The 25562-nt window shown below is 41.7% G+C and overlaps 1 protein-coding gene across 1 annotated transcript in view; it reads left to right on the forward strand.

Annotated features, from left to right (window-relative positions):
- BRINP1 (BMP/retinoic acid inducible neural specific 1) overlaps positions 1–25562 on the forward strand; it is a 182018-nt gene that overhangs the window by 126423 nt on the left and 30033 nt on the right. Inside the window, exon 5 of the mRNA XM_027105976.1 lies at positions 2857–2962. Within this exon, the coding sequence (XP_026961777.1) occupies positions 2857–2962 (106 nt within the window). The remainder of the gene's footprint in view (positions 1–2856; positions 2963–25562) is intronic.

A 25562-nucleotide genomic window follows, 5' to 3' on the forward strand; every position in this document is an offset into this window, starting at 1 on the left:
CTGATCTCCCTGTACGATGCGGCTGCTTCCCACTAGCTATCTGTTTTACATTTGGTAGTGTATATATGCCCATGCCACTCTGTCCCTTTGTCCCAGCTTACTCTCCTTCACTCTTAAAGCTCTGTGTGGATGATTTCCAGACTCCCTTGCTAGGTGAAGGAACAGGCTACAGTGGGTAAATCATTTTCGAAAGGTCACAGAGCTCTCAAGAGTCAGATTATGCCTAGGTCAGTAATTGGTCAACACCTGTGTTTTTCATCCTCCCTCCCCATTTTACAGATGGGAACACTCAGGTCCAAGGGTTAAAGACTTCTGCTCAGGGTTACACACCTAGCCAGTGCATTAACAGGGACTAGAACTCTACTCTCTAGACCAGGGATCCACGAGGATTTTTTGTAAAGGGTCAATAGTAAATATTTTAAGATTTGCAGGTCATATGATCGGTATTACTACAACTCAGCTGTGCTGCTATAGCACAAAATTAGCCATACAATCAGTGTGTAAAAAATGGGCATGGCTGTGTTCCAATAAAACTTTATAAATCAGGCAGTCTGTCATGTGCCGACCCATGCTCATCTACCCCAGCGCTGTCCAATAGACCCTTCCAAGATAATGGAGAGACTGTATCTGTGCTGGCCAAGACAGGAGCCACTAGTCATATGAGGTTATGGAGCATGTGATATGTGGCTACTTAGACACTAAATTTGTAAGGTGTTTTTTTTTTTTAATTTAAGTTTAAATAGCCACATTGGTAAGAACAGCTGTGGAGACTTTCAGCTCAATGCCTTAGAGCATAGGTACTTTAAAAAATTCCACTTTAAATGCAGTAAATTCAAGGATTACCTTTATAAAGAGAATAAAGGAGGACATTTTTGATAAAAAAGGATTAGTTCTTTGGAGGGTTTCAATGAAGATTTTTTTGCATCTCAAAGTTTCTTAAACCAGATTATACCTGCATTTTACCTCATTATTCAGTCTATTTTCTCTTCCTGAGCATCTTCCTTCTGAATAAAATGCAGACCTAGTCTTATATCAAGACTTTAAAAGGGATCTCTAGGGAAAAAGTGTGTGTGAAGGGGTGAGGGGTTGCCGGGGAGTGTTGGTGGAAGTCAGGCAGATGAGTCAGAAACTGACCAAGGGAAGAGAAAAAATGTGGGAGGGGAGCGACTTGCTGAGGAGGGAGGGAGGAAGGGGAGAAATAAATCAGATCAACAAAGAGCCAGTTTATCCGAGAAGAATCGCCTATATTGGGGGGATTATGGTGTTAGGGAGCTCAGCACAGAGAGCTGGAGCTTGATGAAGCCATCAGAGTCTGAGTGAAGCAAAGGCCTGGTTTTCATTATCACCAAATGGTTCCCTCCCCGCGGGATGGGATGCGGAATTGAGATATTGAAGCTCTGTCAGAAGGTAATCCTCTTTTGTGCATCCCGGAAGTGCACTGTGCCTCCTCACGAGGAATTTCTTAGAGAAATTGCACACAGGCCACTCAAGGAGCCATTCTTGCAGTAGCACCATCCTCGACACTCAATCTGGCACTTGGATTTTTCTAGCCATTTCTTGACGCTACCTCAAGACCCAGCTGGCTAGAATTGGTCTCGCTGCCAGCTTTGTCTAAGATGAGCAGCTGACCCAGGTGGGGAGGTTTTGCCCGTGGTTTCTGTTCCCGAGCATCTTTAGCAAGATGGATTGGTAGTCTTGAATCTCATTGAACAGTAACGAGGTCATTATTCTGTACACAAAAAAGAATAAATTATTTTTTAAAAGCAAAGCCTAATAACCTTCCATTTTTGTAGTGTTTCCTAAGTGCTAGATACTTCAAAAATGTGGTCCCTTTACCGTTAGGGTGGGTAACAGTATTACTGACATTGTGCAGATGCAGAAGTTGAGGCTTAGAAAGAGGAGTTAGTGATCCAAGGCTCTGCTGCTGGACGGGGCAGAGCTGGCATTGGGAGATCTGTGTGACTATATCCCAAGTCATCATTCCCGACAACAGTCAGCGCTGTGTCCTTACAGCTGGATGCAAACCTCAAAACAAGCCTACAATGATTGTGTTAAATAATGGAAAGTAAAGGCTAAAGACATGAAGAAACCACTTTACATACTAAACCATTCATATTTCAAGGTTATCTTTTAGAATAGCTGTTTCCCTCTTGTCCACCACCTCAATTATTCTAAGACAGTGTTTGAGAAACACACCACCAGGGGATTGGGGTGATCATTCTGCAGTGGAGCTGACTGTGCTGTTTGCTAATTTTTTTTTTTGAAAATGGGAATAATTTTATTGTTCTTGCCTAATGATAACGCATATGTACTCATCGATAATGCACGTTACAATTTATAGAGACTCTTGGTGATAAGATGTCAGTTACTGAACATATGCCATGTGTCAGGCGCTTACACCCATCAGGTTTAGTCTCACCACCTTCCTGGAAGGATTTACTAGCTTCAGATTGCAGGAGCTTACAGAAGTGACTGCCTGAGGGCACACAGCAAATAAAGGGCGCAGCCAGGATCTAACACTGACCCTCCTAACTCCAAAGCCCATGCTTTTGAAATACACTATAGTGTTTCCACTTATTTTTAGTTCATATAATACTTGAAATGGCTTTGTGCAGTGAGAACCAAGGATAGAACGTGGGCGTCCTGGCTCCAGTCTGCTAGATTGCCCTGCTATCCCGTTGTCTGCTTGGCAACAGTCAGGCATGGTCCTTGACACAGGCAAGGGGCTCAAGAAGTGGCCGCTGGCTCAGGTCAGGCTTTCTCTGCTGCCTGAGCTCTGCTGGGGGCTGACTCTGCAGGATCTGTCCCAGACAAGGGCATCTGTTTCACATCTGTCGCCCTTGATGTCCACTCCAGGTCACAGAGACACGCACTGGGCCTCTGGGCTGTAACAGCTATGACAATCTGGACTCTGTGAGTTCCGTCCTTCTGCAAAGCACGGAGAGCAAACTGCACCTTCAAGGTAGGATGTCAGTGGAAATGATGGGAACAGAGAGGGGGAGGGGAGAGCAGCCTGGGGGAGGAGGGATGAGGGGGTATCAGGAGGCATGATGTGGAGGGAGAATGAAAACTAGATGAAAGGCAGAGAAACCAACAAAAAATAAAAATATGCAAATTAAGACAGTTGTGATATGATGTCTTTTTAAAAATTTTAACATATATGGGACATTAAATTCATGGTTATTAATTAGTTTTCAGATATAAAGTATGGAAATGTGAGCTTTATCTGATTATTTTGATGAAAATGTCTAAACAGTGTTATTTATAGACGTTCCAGATCTAATATATATTAAAGTTTCATATCATGGCCTCTGAATTTCCTACATTATTGTGTTTGATTCTCCATATATTTTGGCAGATATTATTTGAATTCCAAGAACTATAGGGCATTTTATAGAATTTTTGGTTCTATGTCAACTTCTTTCTCCTTATTTGTTAATCATTAGTGGTCTTCAGTATATTCATACACCCATACGTATTTGTGTATGTGTGTGTGTGCTTTTAGCAGAGTTTACAAATGAGAACATTCAGTGCTGGCTGGAATATAGAAAGACGGATCCTCTTAGGCATGGCTAGTGAAATTGCAACAATCCTAAGGATTAATTTGTTGAAATACATACATATTTGTATTTGTTTATTATCTATTATATGTCAGGTACATGTTATGTGCTCCATATATACTCAAGACCTTGAAGAAAATACACTCTTTAAAATAGTCATTTTATCCTGATTAATTCATCATAAAGAGGAGGGGAGATTGTAGGGGGAAAAAATGATAAAACTTTAAGTATAGATAGTGCTGTTTTAAAAAGCATAATTTATAATAGCAAAGAAAAAAACAATGTAAAGATTTCAATTTTCCACATGAGGAGACTAAATGAATTGTGTAGCATCCATACAACATAATATTAGGCAGGTGCTGAAATGTTGTTTATAAAGAATTTTCAGGATACGTGAAAATGATTTACTGTAATGTTAATTAAAAAGTGGATGGTTTCTGACTGAATGTATGGCATGATCTTCATGTAAAAGGATAAGGAAAAATAACATTGCAAGGAATTATGCGAGATGTTAAAAGAGGTTACTTCTGGATGATTAGGTTAGAGATGATTTATTTTAGTCTTCCAATTCCTTTTCTAACTTTTCTACAATGATCGTGTATTAACTTTATAGTCATAAAAACTGTCATATGCTTTAACTTTGAGCGAACTAAGAATGTGACCTTTTAGAAAGGTATCTGATAAAGGTGATTCTGAATGTCAGTGGGAGGAAATTTGGGTTGAGATTGGCAGGTCGAGCTAAACAGAGCCTAATGTGACTTTTATATTCTGGTTCCTTGGCAACTCTTTGATTCATGCTCCTGTTATAGAAGATGGTTGGAAAGTGGTACAGAGCAAGCTTGGTAGTGTCACTTGGGAGCAATGAATGAAAATCCATCAGGAAAATTCAGGCCAAGAGAGTGGTCTAGCATTAAAACAAAAGCCAACAAAACAAAACCTCAAGTACATGAAGAATAATCCTGCACCCCTTTAGTAGACAAAAGAGTAGACAGATGAGTTTGGTAATGCCTGATAAATGAATAAGGAAGACAGACCTACCTTGGGTGCACCAGGATTTTCAATATTAGCTCCTGTGATGCCTACAGTGAGCTTGTGGGATGAGAGCAGGGTTTGAATCCAGGAAGTACGGCTCCGGTCTGTGTCTGGTCACCCTGCTGTGCACGTAGGAGGTGAGTTATAATCAGAGTAAATTAGTTGGGATTAACAGGATCTCACTAGGAATTTATTAAGATCTTAGGGCCATTTAGAGGCTGATTTACAGTGAAGCTAAGGAAGCTTAAGATCCAGGGCTCCCTCACCTTCTAAGTCCCTAAATTTTCTCATTCTCCATATTCATGTTCACATGTAATTTTGAATTCCGTTTCTCAATAAGCACCTGTAGCCTAAGCCTCAGTCCTAAAACCCAGATCTGCCATTGGTTACATTATTAGCAGTATGTTATTCACACAAAAGAAGGAGATGACAGCTTTGTTCTGTTCTAGATTGGTCAGAGCACACCTGGTGGATTGGGTCCAAGTGTGGGCAGCACATTTCAAGAGGGACATCAAGAAACTGAAGGAGAGTGTCTTATAATACATAACTGATGAAGGTGGACTTAGAGCAGAAGGATGTGTCTGTGGATACCTAAAGGGCTGTCTTGCAGAAAAGTTAGTCAAATTCGATAATATGGATAAAATGGGGCAAACCTGATCTACATGTGGGAAACTACAAGGATCCCAGGTTTAAACTAGATCTCAGTTTAAACTCAGTATAAAATAGATCTTCTAATGCACATTCATGTCCAAACCTGGAATGTCCTGCTGAAGCATATAGTGACTCTCTTGTTATTAGGGTTATATGTTGGTGACGTTTGGTAGGGATGTTATAGAAACTATTTAATCATCATTCCACCGTGTTGGTGATTGAATCGATACTGATGCTTAGGAAGATGCTGAATCACCAAACCTTTATCGAGACTGACTATGTGCCAAATTCAGTGCTACATCCTGGGCCTGTGAGCACAAATCAGTTCAACTCCATTCAGCAAATATTTTTCAAGAACTCATGTTGTCATTGGGCTAGGCACAGAAAACAGTGGTGAACAAGACAGACATACTTTTTGCCCCAAGGAAATATACACTCTATCAAAAACATGGGTTTAGACGAATAATAATGTGCAATGAGTTTGGATGGAAAAAAATTGTGACGGTTCTTTGATACCCAGTAGTATGGAGATTTCACCTACTAGAGAATCAGGGAAGTTTTCTTGATAAAAAGATGCACAGAATGAGACCTGAAGAGTGGAGAAGGGGGCAGGGACATAGCTATGGAGCAGAGTCCTCGTGAATGGCATTCAAGGAAATTGAAAAGATCTTAAGAGATTAAAGCAGAGATATCAATGGTGAGAAAGGCAAAATAATATGTCATATCCTAGAAGGCCTCTGTAGCACATTAATGAGTTGAATATTAATTTGAGAGTAATGGGAACCATAAAAGGGTTTTAAAAAACAAAGTAGCAGGAAGAGATTATTAATGCTTTGGAAGATCACTCTGGCTACTGTGTGGTCAATTAATTAGAGAGGAGTAGTTTGGAGGTTGGTGACCGGTTAGTTAAGGGCTACTGCAGTATTGAAGATGAGATGTCACAGACTGAAACCATGGAAGCAACAGTTGGGATGGAGAGAAATAGACCAATTTTGGAGTTACTTAGGAGGTGTCACTACCAGGATTCAGTGAAAAGACCATGAAAGATTTAGGTATTTGAGTGAATGGAGAGTGGGAGTAAGAGAGCCGACAGACAGGAAAATACATATGATTCAAGGTAGTGTGTAATATAGTAGAGCTAGTAAAAGTAATGCATACTATTACAGAGATGTGGAAAAGGAGGTAATCCATTCTGTCTGTCTAGGTAGAGGGATCATAGAAAGGAGGAAAAAATATTCTCCTGGTGGAAGGTAAAACAAAAAAACTTCTTAAATATAAGACAGAAGAATATCTCATGACTTTTGGGTAGGCTGATACTTATTCAGTAGCATCCATAAAGCACCAAGTAGAAGAAAAAGGTTGATAAATTGGACTACTTTGAAATTAAGAATTCCTGTTTATCAGAAGATGCTATTCATGGAATGAAAATGCAGGTTACAGAGTGGAAGGCAATATTGGTGATAAATGTATCTGACAAAGAACTCATGTGTAAAATATGTAAATAACCTCTAAAACCAATAAGAGAAAGGCAGGCAATCCGGAAAGACAAGAAAATGGGTAAAAGGCATGAACAGGCGCTTCGCAAACAAGAATATCAAAATGGCTAATAAATATTTGAAACGGTGATTAACTTTACTAGTCCTCAGAAAATGTAAATTAAAACAGTGTCATAACACACGGATCAGTCTGGCTCAACTGAAAAATGTGACAGTATCAAGGAGTGACAATGTTGAACACTGGGAACTTACATGCATTGCTCCTGGGAGAATAAATTAGTACAGTCACTTTGGAAAACTCTTTTTGGCAGCTTCTACTGAAAACTCAATATGTCCTCACCCTATGACCTAACAATTACAACTCCTAGGAATATGCCCAACAGAAGTGTGACCTTTGTTCACCAAAAACCATGAATGTTCATAGGAGTTTTGTTCAAAATAGTCCCCCAAAGGGAAATAGCCCCAAATGGCCATCAACAAAAAAATGGGTAAATAACTTGTCATACATTCACATGATGGGCTACAATACAGAAATGAGAAAGAATCAACTACCCTTTCATGCAAAAATATAGAAGAATCTCATGAATGCAACATTAAGTAACAGAAGCCAGACACGAAAGAGGAAATGCTGTATGATTCCATTCTTACACAGCTCAGAAACAGTAAAACAAATACATTGCTTTAGAATTCCAAAGAGCATTAACCTTTGTGGTGGAGGAATGGGAAGTGACTGAAGAGAGATGAGAGAGGTTTCTGGAAGTCTTGGTAATGTTCTTTTTTTGTGTGTGTGGTACGTGGGCCTCTCACTGTCGTGGCCTCTCCCGTTGCGGAGCACAGGCTCCGGATGCGCAGGCTCAGCGGCCATGGCTCACGGGCCCAGCCGTTCCGCGGCACGTGGGATCTTCCCGGACCGGGGCACGAACCCGCGTCCCGTGCATCGGCAGGCGGACTCTCAACCACTGCGCCACCAGGGAAGCCCAATGTTCTGTTTCTTGATCACAGTAGCCACACATGGACGTGTTTACTTTGTGAAAATTCATGCAGCTGTACACACATGATTTATATGTGTACATTTCTGTGTATACAATATGCAGCTATTAAAAATTTATTTAATAATGTGCTCTATCTTGACATCCTCTGCAAAGGGAAGACATGAATAAAGCAGAGACAAATGATCAGGAGGTGATCCAGCCCAGCTAGAAGGGAAACTGTATGGACTGAGGGGTGGAGGAACCAGAAATAATAGATATTATTTATAGAACACTTCCTTGAGTGCCAGGGACTGTGTTAATTTATTTTTATTATATTTACATTTATGTATTTGTTTTTATTTTAACTCTTATTTGTTTTGTATAACTGGATTTATTACACTTTTAATCTTCATAGCATTCCTATAAGGAAGGCATAAATAACATCCCCATTTTGTAGGTGAGAAAACTGAGGGCGAGAGAGGTTTCTTAATAAGTGATGAGCCAGAATTTTAACCTGACCTGACTTCAGAGTTTCTCCTTCTCAAAACGGGTTGCTCTGTATTCCTCTATTCCCCTCCTAAAGCCTCTGAAAGAGGCTGGCGTGAGATCCTGCAGAGGCTTATTTGGGTAGATTGAGGATGATATGAATGACAGCCTAATGACATTCACTTTGTGGTGTTTCATAAAAGGTTCACAAATCAGGGCAAAGATGGAGGGAAATAGGAAACAGAAAGAGGAGGATTGGAGAAGGAGACTCAAAATGAGGAAGAAAGGATCATGGAAATGAGCAGAGGCTATTAGTAGTCAAAGCAGCAACCACCGAACTAAACTAGTTGTAATAATGCTAGTGGCATAATGATAACTTCTTATTTTTATCCTTCTTTCTCCAAGAAGCCCATTGAGTGTTTTACCGACATTGTCATGTAATTTAATCTAGTATCCATCTGGTGAGATGGACGTGCAGAGAGCAGACCTCTGCCTTTGTAGCTCACTGAAGTGGAAACAGATGCAGGGAAAATCTTTTGCTGAAATCTAGGGATAATCCAGAAATGTATTCATTCACACATTCACTTACTCATTTAGCAATATTTATTGAACATCACCTATATGTCAGACATTGTTTTAAGAGCGGGATGTAGAGACGTGAATAAGCTAAGTCTCAGTCATTTTGGAGTTTATATTTAGTGTGTGGGTGTTGGGGGAGCAGAAAGAAAGAAGTAAAGAAAGAAATATATTTTCTTTACAATCAGAGAGATAGTGTGGGAATAGGTCATCTAGAAATTTGTAGACCATGGAACAGACTTCAGATTTTACTCTGAATGAAATGAGAAGCCACTGGAAATTCAGGCAGTGGAGTAACTGGAGCTGACTTACATTTTACGTGAATTACTATGACTGTTATGTAGAAAAGAACTGTAGAGGGCAAGACCACATACACAGAAACCAGCTTGGAGGCTATAGTGTTTATCAAGGTGAGAGAAAATGGCGGCCTGGACTATGACAGTGGCAATGAGGGTTGTAAGAAGTGATTGTATTGCGGATATATTTTTAAGTAGTGCTGACATTAGTTGGCAATGGACTGAGAAAATGCTTGTGAGAAAAAGAGAGAAGCCGAGGATGTTCCCAAAGTTTTGCCTGAGTGACAGCAATGATGGCATTGCCTTACTGCTGTGGTGAATACTGTGGGAGGGATCCGTTCAGATGGGATATGAGGAATTGGGTTCGAACCTAATTGGGTTTGAACCTAGGTTTGAGAAGTCTCTTACATATACGGTTGTCAATGATGAGTGGACATTTGGAAAGTCAGGGGAGAGAACAGAGATATAAATTAGTATAGCGATGATATTTAATGATATGAGATTGGACAAGATTACCTTGGGAGAGAGTGTAGATAGAGAAGAGAAGGAATCCAGTTATTGAGCCATGGGGAATTTAATATCGAAGAGTTGGGGTAAAGGCATACTAATGAGGAACAAGGAAAGGAATCTAAGAAGTGGCCAGGGGTGCGGGTGGCAGTGTCGTGGGACGAGAGCCAAGAGAGTGTGGTATCCTGGAAACCAAGGGAAGAATGTTTTCCAAAGCAGAGGTCGTTGTCAACTGTGTCAAACGCCACTTATAGGATGAGTAAGATGAAGATGAGAACAGAGTAGTGGGCTTAGCAACATGGAGGTCATGGGTGACCCTAACAATGATGCTTCAATGGAATTATGGGAGTGGAAGCCTGAGTAGAGTGAGTTCAAGAGAAAATAAGAAGAGAGGAAGTGAAGGTAGGGGTTTAGCAAACTCTACGGAGGAATCTCGCAGTGAATGGCACAATAGCAGAAGGTGACGTGGAGTGCATGAGTTTTTCTTCTCTTTTAATATAGAAGCAACACAGAAGGTGACGTGGAGTGCGTGATTTTTTCTTCTCTTTTAATATAGAAGCAACAAAACTTTTATATGCTGATGGGAGTTATTCTTCAGAGAGGGAAACATTGATTCTATGAGTAAGAGGGATTATTTTAGGGTCATAGTTGAGCAGGGAAGCGTGAATAGGATCTTGTATATGACTGGAATTATTTGCCTTAGATAAGAGCTCCTGCAAGTTCATACAGAGTGAAGGGAAGGAGAACCTATGGACCCATAGGTGGGGTGGGTACAATTCACAGTTGTGGTAATGGGACCATTTTCTTAAACTTTACTTCTGATCACTTTTCATAGATGTGTTACAAGATTTTTCAGATTGTAATATCTCTGAAATTAGAATGTTTCTTATAACTGATGGTATGTCATAGTTTAATTGGCAGGTTATTTATTTTCTTAGTGTATGCAAAAGAATGATACATTTTACAAAAAATGGCATCTTAGATTCAATGACACGTAGTGTTTTCCTCAGTGAAAAAGGAGTGAAGTCACTAACCCACTCTCAGTTTCCAAAAGAGAAAAATGGACAAGAGTACAGTCAAGATCTTGAAAAGATGGGATGCTAGGCAGTGAGGGGATATGGGGTGCAAGACTCCAGGCATCATCTACACTCTGCACCTCCAGAGAGGCCACCCAAGACTCTGCTGTGTTTTGAGAGCCGCCTCCTAATATTCACGTTCAAATGGCCCATTTCACTCGTTGATCTTAAATTATTTCTCCTCCTCTTTCTCCTTCTTCTTTCGTCCCTCCTTCTTCCTCCTCCTCCTTACCCCTTGTTTACTTTCCTTGTGTCTCTTCTTGAAACCTCAGCTTCTTCCAGACCAGTCTCTATCTCCTATCACTCATGAACTCAGAATCTTTTCACGCCCTAAATGACTTCCCCTCTCTCTTTTATTGAGTTCAGTCCGTCTTTCCATACCCAGCACTAATATCCATCCCCTTATTAGAAGTCCTTCTTTCTTTACCCCTGTCATGGCTCACCTCCTCCCATCATCATTTCTCTCTTCCCTGGAGTGACTGTCAAACCAGCCTTCTTGATTCTGATCACTTCTGCTGATCCATCCCCATCGAAGCAGCCAGTGTGCTCTTCTTAAAATCAAATCAAATACTGTCACTTTCCTGCTTAAAACCCTTCACAGTCTCTGATATGGGTATAAGGAATAGACCTGGGCACCAGGCTATTCATAATCAAACTCTTGCCAATTTTCTTGGCTTTGTCGTATTCCGTCATCCAATACGTACTATATCCTTACTCCAGGCCTGTGGAATTTCTTACATTTTACTACAGTCATCTTTTTTTGTTTTTTATTGCTTCAAACTTTTGTACATCATCTCTCTAGTTCCTGGACTTTCACCTCTCCCAGGAAAACTTCTCTTAATGCTTCTGCCCTGGTTGTTAGACACCCTGCCCACCTTCTTCCCTAGGATTTGTCATGCAATAGTATAATCATCCTATTATTAATCTGACTCCCCAGTTGGAGTATAAATTCCTCACTGGTAAGAGCCATCTCTATCTCTAGCATGATGTATAGAAGCTGGCGCATAAAGAATGATCAGAAGATATTTGTTAAATGAATGGATAAATGAATGGATAAATAATTAAATGAATGAATCGCCCAGCCCATAGTGAGCTCCTTTCTCTGAATTCTTACGATTCTCATTCTCCAACGTGCTGGATCCAGTTCAACCTAAGGACAATGTCCTGAGGGCTTACTCTATACCAGGAGCCTTCTTGCATGGATAGCATTCTTCAAAGTGCATGTGCCTTTTCTGTTGCGTTGGATGTGTCCATATTTCAGGCAAGAGTCATGCCCCTTTACTCCTGCAAATGCCACCTCTTCTGAGAAGCCTCTTTAAGACCTCTTGTACAGCATTTTTTAAAACTTCATCTTGCAACATGTTCTTTTGCATTTGGGTTTTACCTCTTCTATTAGATTTGATGATTGGCCTCGTTAAGGACGGGATTCTGCCAACTTTGTGTTTCATTGTATTCAACAGAATGCTGTGGACATTGGGACTCAATATGTATTTGCTGAATTGAAATTTTGCATAGGATTGGCGTTACAGGAACAGGAGAAAGGGGAGAACTAGAAGGATGGGGGAAGGAGAGAAAGAGGAAGGGGAGAGGGAGAGGAAGGGAGGGAGGGGATAGAGGAGGAAATAGAGGAAAGGCAGAGGGAGGATGAGGAAGAGAAGTAGCATCAATAATCCCTTTCCTCCGTAGGCATTATAAATGGAGTGAAGATAGTGATTTTTTTTTTTTTTTTTTTTTTGCGGTAAGCGGGCCTGTCACTGCGGGGGCTTCTCCCGTTGGGGAGCACAGGCTTCGGACGCGCAGGCTCAGCGGCCATGGCTCACAGGCCCAGCCGCTCCGTGGCATGTGGGATCTTCCCGGACCGGGGCACAAACCCGTGTCCCCTGCATCGGCAGGTGGACTCTCAACCACTGAGCCACCAGGGAAGCCCGAAGATAATGATTTTTAACATCATCTTGCAACAAGTAATAGAGAGAGGGGAACAGAGTATTTGAACTGTTTAAAATGTACATTATTTTGAGCTCTTACTCCTTCTTAGGCATATTGTGTTTACATCCATGAGCCAGTTTATCCCTCCCACCAACTAAGAGATAGGGATCATGCTCCCCATTACATAGATGAAGAAACTGAGGCCCCAAGGGGTGAAGTCACTTTCCCAAGATCCCCCGGGTTTTGGTTCCTAGCCGCCTGGGATCCATGATTACTTTTCTCAGGGAGCCTTGAGTCAGCACAACACATTCTAGATGTGGGTAGAATGGGAATAAATCCCTGCCCAACTGCAGTAGTCGAGGAAGAGGGGAAGGAACGTCATCAGGCCTTCTTTTCATGAAGCCCCGTCACCCCACGTGGCCTTGTGACCCCAGTGGAAGGCGGAGTGATTGTTGCCAGAGCCTGCTCTAGTCAGCAGCTTCGGGCTGAATCCTCATTAAGAATTAGCCCGGGGTCACCGGCAACGGCTTGCGACTAAAGGCCCTTCTTGCCGATTAGCCGGGGCCTAGGAGGCACTGATGGGAATCCGTGTTTCCGTCTTCCTGTGGCGCTGTCTGTAAAGCCTGTTGAATAAAAGAGCAGCGCCTTCATGAAAAATGGGATTGCTGACTTCCACCCAACTGCTTGACTCCAAGTATTGGTTTTACTTTATGAGCCAAGCGGCACCATGTTCTCTGCCTTGTGAGAAGTGAAGTTCCTCTTAAGAAGTGGATTGAAGATATCAATTAAAACTCAATCAGAGGGCTTCCCAGGTGGTGCAGTGGTTGAGAGTCCGCCTGCCGATGCAGGGGACACGGGTTGGTGCCCCGGTCCGGGAAGATCCCACATGCCGCGGAGCGGCTGGGCCTGTGAGCCATGGCTGCTGAGCCTGCGCGTCCAGAGCCGGTGCTCCGCAACGGGAGAGGCCACAACAGTGAGAGGCCCGCGTACCGGAAAAAAAAAAAAAAAAAAAAAAAAAGCGGAAAAAAAACTCAGAGGACAAATAGGGAGTGTACGAGAGCACTTGTGATAGTGATAAGTCCTTGGACTAGTTAATTAAGTTTCTGAGCTTCTCTAGGTCTTCTAATAAATGGGAGTAAAAACACCACTGCCTCGGAGTCATGGTTCTGCATTTATATGAAAAATATGTTGAAAGCACCTGACCTAAAACCCAAGAGGGCGGATACAAAATCATAGCTGTGATTTCCTGGATAGTTCTCTCGTGCCAGGTATAGAGCTCATTCCTTTATATTCATCTCTCAGAAACCTCAACACAGACCCATTTTCCAGATTTGCAAATTGAGGCTCACAGAAGTTAGTAACGCTCTTGTAGCCAGCAGAGCAAGAATTTGAACACAGGTCCACTCAATGCCAGTGCTCTTAAAGTGTGTAGCATATTGTGTCTCAACCTGGAACATATAATCATGGTTTTTATTGGAGCAAGTAGTTGTATAGCGCTTTCTATGTGCTGATAGGTTCTGCTATTTACTTTAGAAAGTCTGCGATTTTCCTAAAATTACTTGCCAACTTGTGGATGTGCGTAGGTGTGCCATTTCCATAGCTATTCTCATACTCTCAAAAGAATCCAGAACCAGAAAAGATCAAATACCTTTATAACAGACGATTATGAAAGCCTCGCAACATTCCAGGTATAGATGACTATAAAAAGGGCTGCCTCTGACCGGGGGAAATCTGGAATAATTTGGTGACTCAAGACTCAGACTTGTACAGAAAGAGGTGGAAATGCTAATGGAGCATAAGCTGGTATTGAGGGGGGGGAATATCAGAAGATTTATCATTTGGTATGTGGTCACGTGGGGCTATACCTTTCAATAAACTTGTGGCCGAGCGTGCAGCATGGAACTCCTGACTGATCAGTGATCAATGTGACAGTTTGACCTACTTTAACCACCACATCCCACTTGATTCCTTGTTGGTCTCTGATTGTACACAAATCAGGCGTCAGGATGGCCAAAACCTAAATAAATCACCCGTGGAAATTTTTATACATTGACTCTCTTCAAACACAGTACCTGTTTATTTTTTAAGATTATTAAGTCAATCTTTATTTTTTTCCCTCACAATACATCTTAGGCACAATTAAGCTCTTCTTTGGCACTGCAAATATAGCACTTTCAATGCACTTCTACTGTGTTCTAGATACATTCTACCTTGTTTCATGTGCACAATTGTTCATATTTCTACTAAATTGCAATTAAATTCCCTGAAAATAGAATCATATCCTTTTTAACGTATTCATTATTCACTTCTTATTTCAGTGTTTAGTTTGTAGTATATGCTCAATAAATATTTACTGATTTAAATTTATTTGAACTGTCAAATCAGTTTGCTTTGAACCTTAATTTTTTACTGTGATAAAATATATATCACAAAAAGTTTAATGTTTTAAACATTTTAAAATCCACAATTCAGGGGCATTGAGTATATTCACAGTGTTGTGCAACTGTCATCACTATCTAGTTCCAGAACTTTCTCACCATCCCAAATGGAAATTCCATATTCATTAAGCAGTAATTTCCCATTCCCCACTCCCTCCAGCCCCAGACAACTACTAATCTTCTTTCTGTCTCTATTGACTTGCCTATTCTGGACATTTCATATAATTGGAATCATACAATATGTTTTTTTGTGTGTGTTTCTGGCATCTTTGATGTAACAAAATGTTTTCAGGGTTCATCTGTGTTGTAGCACGTAACAGTACTTCATTCTTTTATGGCTGAGTTAAGATTCCATTGTGTGGATAGACCACATTTTGTTTATCCGTTCTTAAGTTGATGGACATTTAGTTTGTCTTCACCTTTTTGTTAATATTGCTTCCATGAACAGTGTGTTCAAGTTTTTATTTGAATACTTCTGTGCAATTCTTTTGAGTATATACCTTAAGAGTGGAGTTGCTGGATCATATGACAATTCAATTTTAAAAAATAAGCTTTGGTGGAAAAATAAGTTTATTTTGTGGTACATTGCATGATTGCATCTCTCTCTTCCCTGAGAGAATTATACATAACAGTGCATTGCGTGTGACAGGCAATGCTGTCCTGTGGGAGATGTATACACCCCACTTAGTTGACATTGCACTTGGACATATGATTTGCTTTGGCCAATGGAATGTAAGAGAATATAATGCATGCCTCATCTTAGAAGACACTTGAGGAGACATTGCTTGGCTTGGCTTTTGTTTCCCTCTGTTATGAGAATGGCATATACCTGAGAGACGCCACTTCTTCAGTATAGATCTGAAAGAAGAAGACATCTGATGCAGAGCCAAAGCCCAGCCAGCATGAAACATGAGCAAGAAATAAACCTTTGTGGTTGTAAACCACTGGGATTTGGAGGCTGTTAGGAAACAGAAATGTAGCAAAAGCTCAATAATACTGAAACACTGGATTAAATAACATAAACCACACTTATTTACTGCAGGACTTCTCAGTGCCTCAACTGGGCTAATGTGTATTAGGAGTCTCAAGAGCTGGATTAAATATACAGAGTTTCCTGAATGTATTTGATCTTGGTTACATCTGCAGATCTATGATTCTGTGTTATACAGCTTGGCAAATGCTGGACTGTAATTTCACTTGGGTTCAATCCTGTCCACAATAACTATTCCAAACTCCTCTACTCTTACAGAAGTAGAGGTCTTTTCTTTATTCCTTTTTGCTGAAATGTGTGTATATTTTATTTTAGTTGTACATTTATGAATTTTGTTCTCCTACCCAACTGGAGCCCCCTGAGGTCAGAAACTGTCTTATTCATTTCTGTATCTCTAACATCTAGTACAGTGCCTGCCTCAATAACATGGTGAGTGAAAGGACTTTCCTAAGAGTGGCTGAATTGAACAGTTTTATTTTTACACACCTACTGTGATCTAGTATTGTGCTTGATAGCATGGAAAGAATGAAAAGGCAGTTACAGCTCTCAAGAATCATAATTTGTAGCAATGGATCCCAAACAAAATATGTGCTGAAATTAGTGGTCAAGGCCTTTTAGCATCATTGTTCTCTTAGGATGTTTTTTCAATTTGTGCATTTTTTCACTCAGATGTTTCTGAACACCTGTCCCCTTCACTATTGAGCTGAAGTTAAAGTAGCTTCAGGTTTCAAGCTATGATGTGGGGAAAGATGAAACAGGTCCTGCTCATGAGGAATGGCTCTAGGGAGGTAGGCTGTGCTAAGCCCAGAACAGAGAAACACAGTCCTCTCTGAAGCCCATCCTCTCTAAATTCACCTTCATTCAAACTCATTACTGGGTACACACTAATGTGCCAGATAACAAGGAAGTGGGGGGTGAATGAGGTACTGCCTCTTGCATTCAAGGAGCTCACAGACCAGGAGGAACATGAATATAGACACACATAGTATGATGCAATATGTGTTCTACTAGAATTTGAGTTATGTGCAAGGTGCTTTGGTTGCCCACAGAGAGAATGCCTCAGATTGTCAAAGGCTTCCAGAGAAAGCAATAAAAAACAGGGTGAGGACAGGAAATGACATTAGTTGGATAACTATCATGTACTAAGAGCTGCACATGGGTTACATAATTGATTTTGTTTTCCCATTCATGGAGATATAATTTACATCCAGAAAAATTCACCCTTTTGAGGTGAACAGTTCTATGAATATGACAGACATATCCAATCATGTAATCAAGATACCACCACAATCAAGATATAAAACTGTTCATTTAACTTTTACAAAAACCCTACACAGGAAGCTTTAATGAGGAAACTGAAAATCAGAGAAGTTAAGCCTCTTAGTTTTAACTTCCCAAGGTCATGCCGTTAATCAGAGCTGGAGCCAAAATTTGAACAAAGAGAATTTGGAGCACTTGGGGGACAGCGGTGGTAGTGGTACAGGATGTAGCAAAAATGGGGAGTTAGGTGAGAAAAGAATCTGCAGACATCAGCTGACCTAGGGATCAGGTGACACAGAATCTTAGAGGTGTCATTTGGTTTTTATCATGAATTCTATGAAGAAGCTTAGGTTTAAATTGACTCAACCTCTTCTTAAAGCTTCAAGGGCATCTTCATGTTGCAATTTTATGAAATTGAATTTTTAAATTATGTTGGAGAAAAAAAGTATTTTGGCCTCCTTATCATTAGCGATTTCATAGTTTAGACCATATTCTCTTTTTCAAAGTTAAAACTGTCATTTAGAAGTCTCCCTGCCCCCAATCCCTTTTGCCAGTTTAAATCCTCCTCTGATTGTCTGCCTCACTGAAAGGTAAGTTCCACGAGAGCAAGGATTTTGTTTCTAGTTCCTTGCCTTTTCGCCAGTGCCTGGAAGAGTACCTGGCACCTAATAGATACCTATTTGCTTAATAATTGAAACAAGACCAGCACAGAATAGACTCAGAAAATCAAGGTTGAAAGAATCTTCATGATCAACGAGTACACTGGCTGGCCAACTTTTTCTGTAAAGAGCCAGATGGTAAATATTTTAGGCTTTGTGGGTCACACACAGTCTCTGTTGCAACTGTCCATCTCTTCCATTGTAATGTGAAAGCAGCTGTAAACAATACTTCAATCTGTGTGGTTGCATTCCAATAGAATTAATTTGTGAAAATAGGCCCGCCCCCAGTTTGCCACTTCCTGTATCCATCAGTACAGGCTAGGTTATGTTGTGCTAACAAGCAATCCCTGAATCTCAGTGGCTGGCAAATGTAAATACTCATTTCTTACTGATGCTACGTCATGGTCACAAGTCACTTGTGATTCTGCTTCACAGAATGAAGAAGGCATTTATCTGGCGAACAGCAGTGGCCTCTAGATGGAACGTTGTTGTTCTTGTGGTGATGGGAAAAGAGAATCTGATGGATCCATATGTGGGTCCTCGTAGCTTCGTTTTGGAAGTTGCAAACATCACTTGCACATTTCATTAACCCAAACATGTCACGGGAACCTATCTGAGTTCAGAGGGTGGGAGTGTGTAATTTTTCAAAGGCAGGACACTGCAGGGAGGGGCACTGAATACGCATTAATAGGTTCTTTGGAGCATCCCTACGGGGTCACCTTTCTGTACTGCCAGTCACCCCTCAAAACTTCTGCTGGTTTAAAAAGGTTTTCATTTTATTGTGCAGAATATCGTTTACCTGTATTTTTCCTCCAAGAGTTCCATGTCTACTCCTCAAGATCCCGCAGGGTTATTCTATCCAGAAGGGGGAGCCAGAACCCACCCACTTTTCCCCCCAGGTAGCTGCCCTTCTTCATTTCCTGGAGTGCAAATGACCCGTCATGGAGACAGGGCTGAGCTTCTGAGTGAGATCATAGCCTTTTTGCCCTTTCTGCACAGTTTCACCCTGTGAATTATCATCTTATTTCCATTCCACTCCAATGAGCTGTCAGCGATAGATCCTGTAATTCAGGGCAATAGAAACACAAACAGATGGGTAATTGACCTGCACGCCTTCATTACACTGAGGTTCAGAATGACTGCTGCAACCATGAAGTCCTTTATCTGCCAGTCTGAAATCCCTGGGCTTTCACAGGAAGGGGGTCAGGCTGACTTTTTGCAAAAGGTACAGTCCTTGCTGTCCTCCTCGCCTCGTGCTTTTCAGAAATGGACAGAATTTGACAAGCAGAACTTAGCAGGTACAAGACAACAGGTGGGACTCCTATAGGGCTCTGAGAGATCTACAGGGGGCCACATTCTGATGCAAGAACAGGATAGAAAAATATTTATACTCAACCAAAACAGAACCTGTATTTTTCCCTCTTCCTCTTAGCACTGTAAGAGATCGTACATTTAATGTTTAATGAAATAGGTCAGAAAAGAGCAAATCCATCAAAAATATTATTATATTAGGTAATTAGGATATAGCATAAAATAAAACAAAGCTGAGGGAAACCAAAGGAAGATATAGAACTCTTGCCTTGAACAAGACTTAGATTGATACAAGGTATGCACACACTGACCCAACTTTGTGCAGCGTATGCCTTCTCCATGGAACGCTGGGGATGCCCTTCTTTATCTACTGAGACCAGGCTCGTGTCTCAAGACTCTACCCACATCCTACTCACATCACGAAGTCTTCCATAATTATCATGCCCAGGCTTATTTTCTTTCATCTTCATAATCACTGGCTTATTCAATATTTGAAATATATTTATTGAACACCTACTATTTACCAGACATCATACAACTTTATGTTTTATTCATCAGTTAAGGCTTTTGTCTCTTGGATTCTGAACTTTAGTTTTGAATCTCCAGGTAGCACTTCTGTGTCCTTAGAAGGTAGGAAACATCTAGTCCAGCAGTTCCTCAGGTACTGCTTGTTGAAGGAAGGAGAAAGTGGCTAAGAGGTCCTATCAGCAGAGGAGCAGGGTCAGGGTCAGGGATGAAGGTTGGATTGGCTTTTGTTGATAGTGTCCTCTTTTCCAGACATTAAGTGTTCCCTAGCTCACTGAGCACAGTCACCTGAACCAGGTGCCTGCTTTACACAGCAATATTGACAACAGCAATATTGACAATGTCCTCAAAGGTCTCCAGGGATCCAATGTAAGATTACCCTGAAAGTTCTGTTACTTTAGCGCCCCCCAGTGGTTGAAACTCAGAAGCACAGTGAGCCGCTTTTTCTTTTTCTGAATCTCAGGTTCACTCCCTGCCTGTAAGAGACCAGGATCTTTGACCTTTGTTGTTGTAAGAAGCGCTGTTCCTCTAATGAGCTGACAGATCTCTGCTCTGTGTCATTCTTCCCTTCAGAGTTGTGATCTTCTCTGAGGTGCCGGAAGTTGTTCTTCTCTAGGGAACTTGGAAGTAAATGAACAAACAAAAAAAGATGAACCTTAATCAGAAAGAAAGGTGATGGCTAAGTTTGTTCTTAGTTGGAAAGAATAATATTTCCTGAGGCCTTTGCACATGCTGTTTCCACTTTATAGAACACTCTTCCTGTGGATCTCCCTTCCCCTAACTCCTGTTAATCCGTTGGGTCTCAGCCTAAATGCTGCTTCCTCTAGAAGAGAGTCTTTGACCACCCCTACTCCATGCTGGGCTAGGTATTCTTCCCGTGTGTTCCCCGAGCAATCCTGTGCTTCTGCTAAAGCACTGGTCTCACTGCATCCAAGCAGCTTGTTTACAGGTCTGTCTCCTTCCTTAACCGTGAGGTCAGCGAGGGCAGGGAGTTGCCTGCGTTATTCACCCTGGTATCTGTGGCACAGTGCCTGCCACCCAGTAGAGCTTAAGCAATATGTGTGGAAAGAAGGGAAGAGAGATGGAGAGAAGAAGAAGATAGATGGAAGAGAGAAGGGAAGGAAGGAAACGAGGGAGGGAGGGAGGGAAGGAAGGAAGGAAGGAAGGAAAATTCATTGAAGTACAAACAATGGAACAATAATAATGAGCACCTACAATAATTACTATAATGCAGTTAAGACAAATTGCACTCTTGGCATGTTTCCTACTAGCCCAAATGGGGCTACTCAAGAGGGATTTTTCCAAGAAGGGCTCAAGTTTGGTCCAGGTAATGGATTATGTTCTAATAGGGTGTAAATGGAGGAACCTAACATTTATTGAACACTTACTTATAACAAAATACCATAGATTGGGTGGTTTGAACAAGAGACATTATTTCTTACCATTCTGGAGGCTGGGAACTCTAAGGTCAAGGTGCCGACAGATTCAGTGTCCGATTAAGGCACATTCCTGGCTTGTAGACAGCTGCTTTCTCACTGTGTGCTCACGTGGCCTTTTCTTAGTGTGTGCTCAGGGAGGCAAGGAGGGAAGAATGGGGAGAGGGAGAGAGAGAGGGAGGAAGAGCGAGAGAGCGCAAGGGTGTATGCCTTCCTGTCTCTTCCTCTTACTATAAGGGCACTAATCCCATCGTGCAGACCCCACCTCCATGACCTCATCTAAACCTAATCATCTTCCAAAGGCCCCACCTCTTAATGCCATCACAAGGTGGGACAGGGTTAGGGTTTCAACATATGAAATTGGGGTGGGAGGGGCACAAACATTCAGCCCATAAGAGTCAGGTGTTTGCTAAAGTGCTGTTTATGCCTTTTCTCCCCTCATTTACCCTTTTCAACGGCCCTGGAAGGTGGTTATTGGAATTTTTAACTTCACAGGCAAGAAAACTGAGTTTCAGAGGGGCTAAGACATTCCCAGAGGCCACTCTGTGCCATAGGTACCACAGAGGCCCCAAGCCAGGCATTCGTCTCAGTTGCCACACTTACCCACTGGAGATGCGGAAGGACCTGCGAGTGTTTCAGAATTCAGTCCAAATTCCGAGATTCAAGTCCTGAGTCGTTTACTGTAGTTGTGGAACTATGGACATGTCCTCAGTTCTAATGGCCTCCAAGGTTTTAGGGACAACTTTCTCTTCAGTTGGGATGAGAAAGGGGTTGCTTCTTTCATTCAACAAATGAGAGTCTGAAACCTCCACCGGGCTTGGTCTTAAGTTACACTCTGGGGGCTTGTCGTGGACAGATAAACCTCTGTCCCCCTAAAGCCCATCTCCCCCATTAGACAGTGGGCTGTCCCCCTTAAGCCCACTGTCTAATGGGGGAGATGGAACAAAAATGAAGACAAATGAATAAGGTAATTTCATTCAGAAACTAATTCTGTGAAGCAAATAGAAGAGACATTTTAACTCGGGTGGTCTGGACAAGTCTGGATGGCAGGACAAGGGGGCCAGGCAGAGATCTGGAAAAGGAATATTCTAGGCACAGGGGAGGACAAGTGCAGAGACTGTAGAAAGAATAAGACTGGCACAAAAGAGGGACTGAAAAAGGGTAGGATGCCCGTGTGTCCTGAAAAAAAAGAAGAGAGGATGAGGAGAGAAGAGAAAGGACGCAGTCAGTGAAATAGAGATACCCTCTCGTGTGACAGCACAGAGACTGTACGTAAAATACAAAAGGTATCGTGCAACGTGCGTGTTGAAGTGAGGTAGGAGGGGGGACTGAGGAAGATGGGGCAGAAATCAGGAAAAGAGAAGGCAGATGACATGGGGGTTCCCACATCGACATCGTGCCCACTGTGGAACAGCAGAACATTCCATTTTAAAGTACAAGATTTTTTTTTTAAGTGTAACAAGACTGGGCTGGGGGTGCAGAGTCCATATGTTTAGCTTGGGATAGTCGCTGTGCAAATGGCGCTTTCAACTCTTGCCTTCCTGGGTTTTGTGAGGCCAAATTTATATGCTTGGCACCAAGGGTGGCCTTTTTCTCTCTCTCATTTTCTCAGTTTTCCTTTCCATGTGTGTGTGTGTATATCTTTGGGAACTCTGGGGACAGAAGATTCCACCCCAGCCGGCAGCTGTATATCTTTCAAACTATGGTTCCCCAGGCCAAATCCCCCTCCAGATTATTTATGGTTCCCATTGAAGCCGGCAGGACTCAGGCGCCCATGTAGGAGGTGCTCAGCAATGGGCCTCTTTGTTGGACACAGGTCATTGGGAGACGACACTGCCGGTGACTGCTATGTGAACCTCCGCTGCTGGAGAAATGGTTATGTAACTTTAAACAGTAATGACATTTTGCAGAAAAGTGCTTTTTAATTGCTATGTCTTCATTATTCTCTTTCAAATTTGCCCAGGAGATTCCGCCTCAGAGACAGCTTGGCAGGTTCTGGGTTTCCATTTTTAAAGAGCAACCAGTTTTGTGTTTCAGCTGTTCCCAGAAACCCCCCAATCCCAAACTTCATCTGTTTTCAGTTGCGTTACATGGGGTAGGTAATACTGCCTTTTGTATCCTTGCCAGATGGAGAAATGATTTAATGCAATTTTTGAAAAATGCTCTCCCCAGATTCCTTTTGGGCTGGGACTAAGAATAGAATATTTTATCCCCTACAAAGGGGGAGAAAGAAAATGATGAGCAAGCTAGAAAAGTAGGACTGAGAGTATAGTCTGTAGAATGTCTTTAAGCAACAGAAACTTAACCCCAATCCATAGACTTAGATGCCTGTAGGGGATTGGGATCAGCTAAAAATAAATTTTGCTTTGGAAGTGAACATGGTGATACAGATAAAGTGACTCAATCATGCATACTCCGAAAGAATTAGAGACTTGGTTTAGAAGGACTTTACTGCTTGATTTGGTTTGCTCTGCCTTTTGGTATTTGCATCATACCCCTCCGTACAGGAGCCCTTCTGAGCAGTGACTCACTCATTTGGACCCTCTGCTCATTGGGGTGGCACTCACCCACCCAGCCTTGTGATGGAGCATCGCCCCGGGGCTGTTCAGCTCTGTCTGTTAGAACGTCTTCTGTGCATGTTGACAAAGGATCCACCTTTCCGAATAGCTCTCCCACCAGTGCTGGTTCAACAAACACATGATTCTAGACCCCACTTTTTTGTGGAAGCTCTCCAAATACCCAAACACTGCCTTCTAGATATTTTCTTCTTCTGATTAGATACTCACAGCTATTGTTCCTTTGTTTATCCTGAAGTTTCTGTTGAAACTTTTAAAAAAACTTTAATCAGAGAAATGGCATCCCTGTCATCATCATCATCAAAACTAGGAATAAATCACATGTGTTCGTTTGCTATGCGTCAGGGACTTGTTCTAGACAATTCTAAAGAATTATTTCACTTAGCTCTCTCAGTAACCCTCTGATGTAGGTACTAAAGGTATCTCCATTTTAGAGAAGAGAAAGTGGAGCCTTTGAGAGGTTGACTAACTAAGTTGAGATGACTTAGGTAGTCAGTAGAGAAGCCTGACTCTAGTAATGCCCAGCTCTTAACTACTGTGTTATGATTTCCTACCAGAAGGCATACTAGAAGCACAGTCTTCTTTTTCACAAGGCCCCTCTGAAAATAGTCTTTTTTTAGCTGCCATATGAAGACAGGTTGAAATGATGGGCTTCGTTTTTTTTTTTAATAATCTGAAAGCAAGAGAAACAAAGATAAAAATCTAGAAACACAACTTTGAAGTCGAGAGTGAAAGAAATGCTGAGTTTATTCAGAAGATCCCTGATGAGTAGGATTAGGGATGTCCCTGAAGCACGAATGAGAAAAAAATTTAATCCAAATAGCACAGTTCTCTTTTACACAGTGGGTAGTAAAACCATTACCCCAGTATGCACTGGTGGCAAAAACTGTTGGCAGCTCCAAATGAGGTGGAGAGAAGTGTCCCAGGCAAAAGTGCTTGAATTAATTAATTTAGCCCAGAGTTGTCCTTTTTTCTGGGCACCATAGGCGCTGGCCTGCTGTGCTGACATTTCATAGGTACAAGAGTAGTTAGTACTCGTGCCCAGATAAATCCTTCTCCATCATTGGCCCTCTGGCTTAGGACTTTGATTAGTCAAGTGTAGAGAAAAAATCATGAGGTGTGGTCAACAGCACTCATCTTATAACCATGAGCTACTCATTTCCTCTTGGTGGGCTTTGCCTTCTTCATTTTTAAGCAAAGAAGAGATAATTAATTTAATTTGATGCCATTCTCCACTGATATTTATGTGTACGTGTGAGTGATACTGTGGTCCTGTTCAATTATATAACTCTATTTCTATCATCCTTACCCAGGAAACTACCAAAGTATTCCCGTTATTCACAGGATGGAGTCCAGGTTCCTTAGCATAATAGTAACGACCTTTGCACTCTGGCATCTGCCCTTTTCTAAAACCTGTTCTCCTCCAGCACTGCAACCCCACCCATCAAATTCATTTCGTTCACCAGCAACTCCCAGACATGTTAAGTCTTAGTTCTTGCTACCCCTCTCTTTAGAGTATGCTTCCTGTTCTTTTTTACATAATGATCTCTTATTCACTTTTCAACCAGCCCAAATATCTCCTCTGCAAACGTTTCCCTGCTATCCCAGCAATGCTATTTGCAGCCTTCTGCTGTCCAGTTACCTCATATGGCTGACTGTGCTCTGGGTCTATAAAGCTATGTTATGATGATGTGTGTCCATGTCTACCCCTGCTGATTATATTATAAACTCCCCAAGGGCAAAGGTCGTGTCTTTTTTATCTCTATAGACCTAGTGCCTAGCTCAGGGC

Source organism: Aethalodelphis obliquidens, unplaced genomic scaffold (genome assembly GCF_003676395.1).
Source record: "Aethalodelphis obliquidens isolate GAN/ISIS:26980383/991018 unplaced genomic scaffold, ASM367639v1 scaffold7, whole genome shotgun sequence".
Taxonomy (NCBI): Eukaryota; Metazoa; Chordata; class Mammalia; order Artiodactyla; family Delphinidae; genus Aethalodelphis; species Aethalodelphis obliquidens.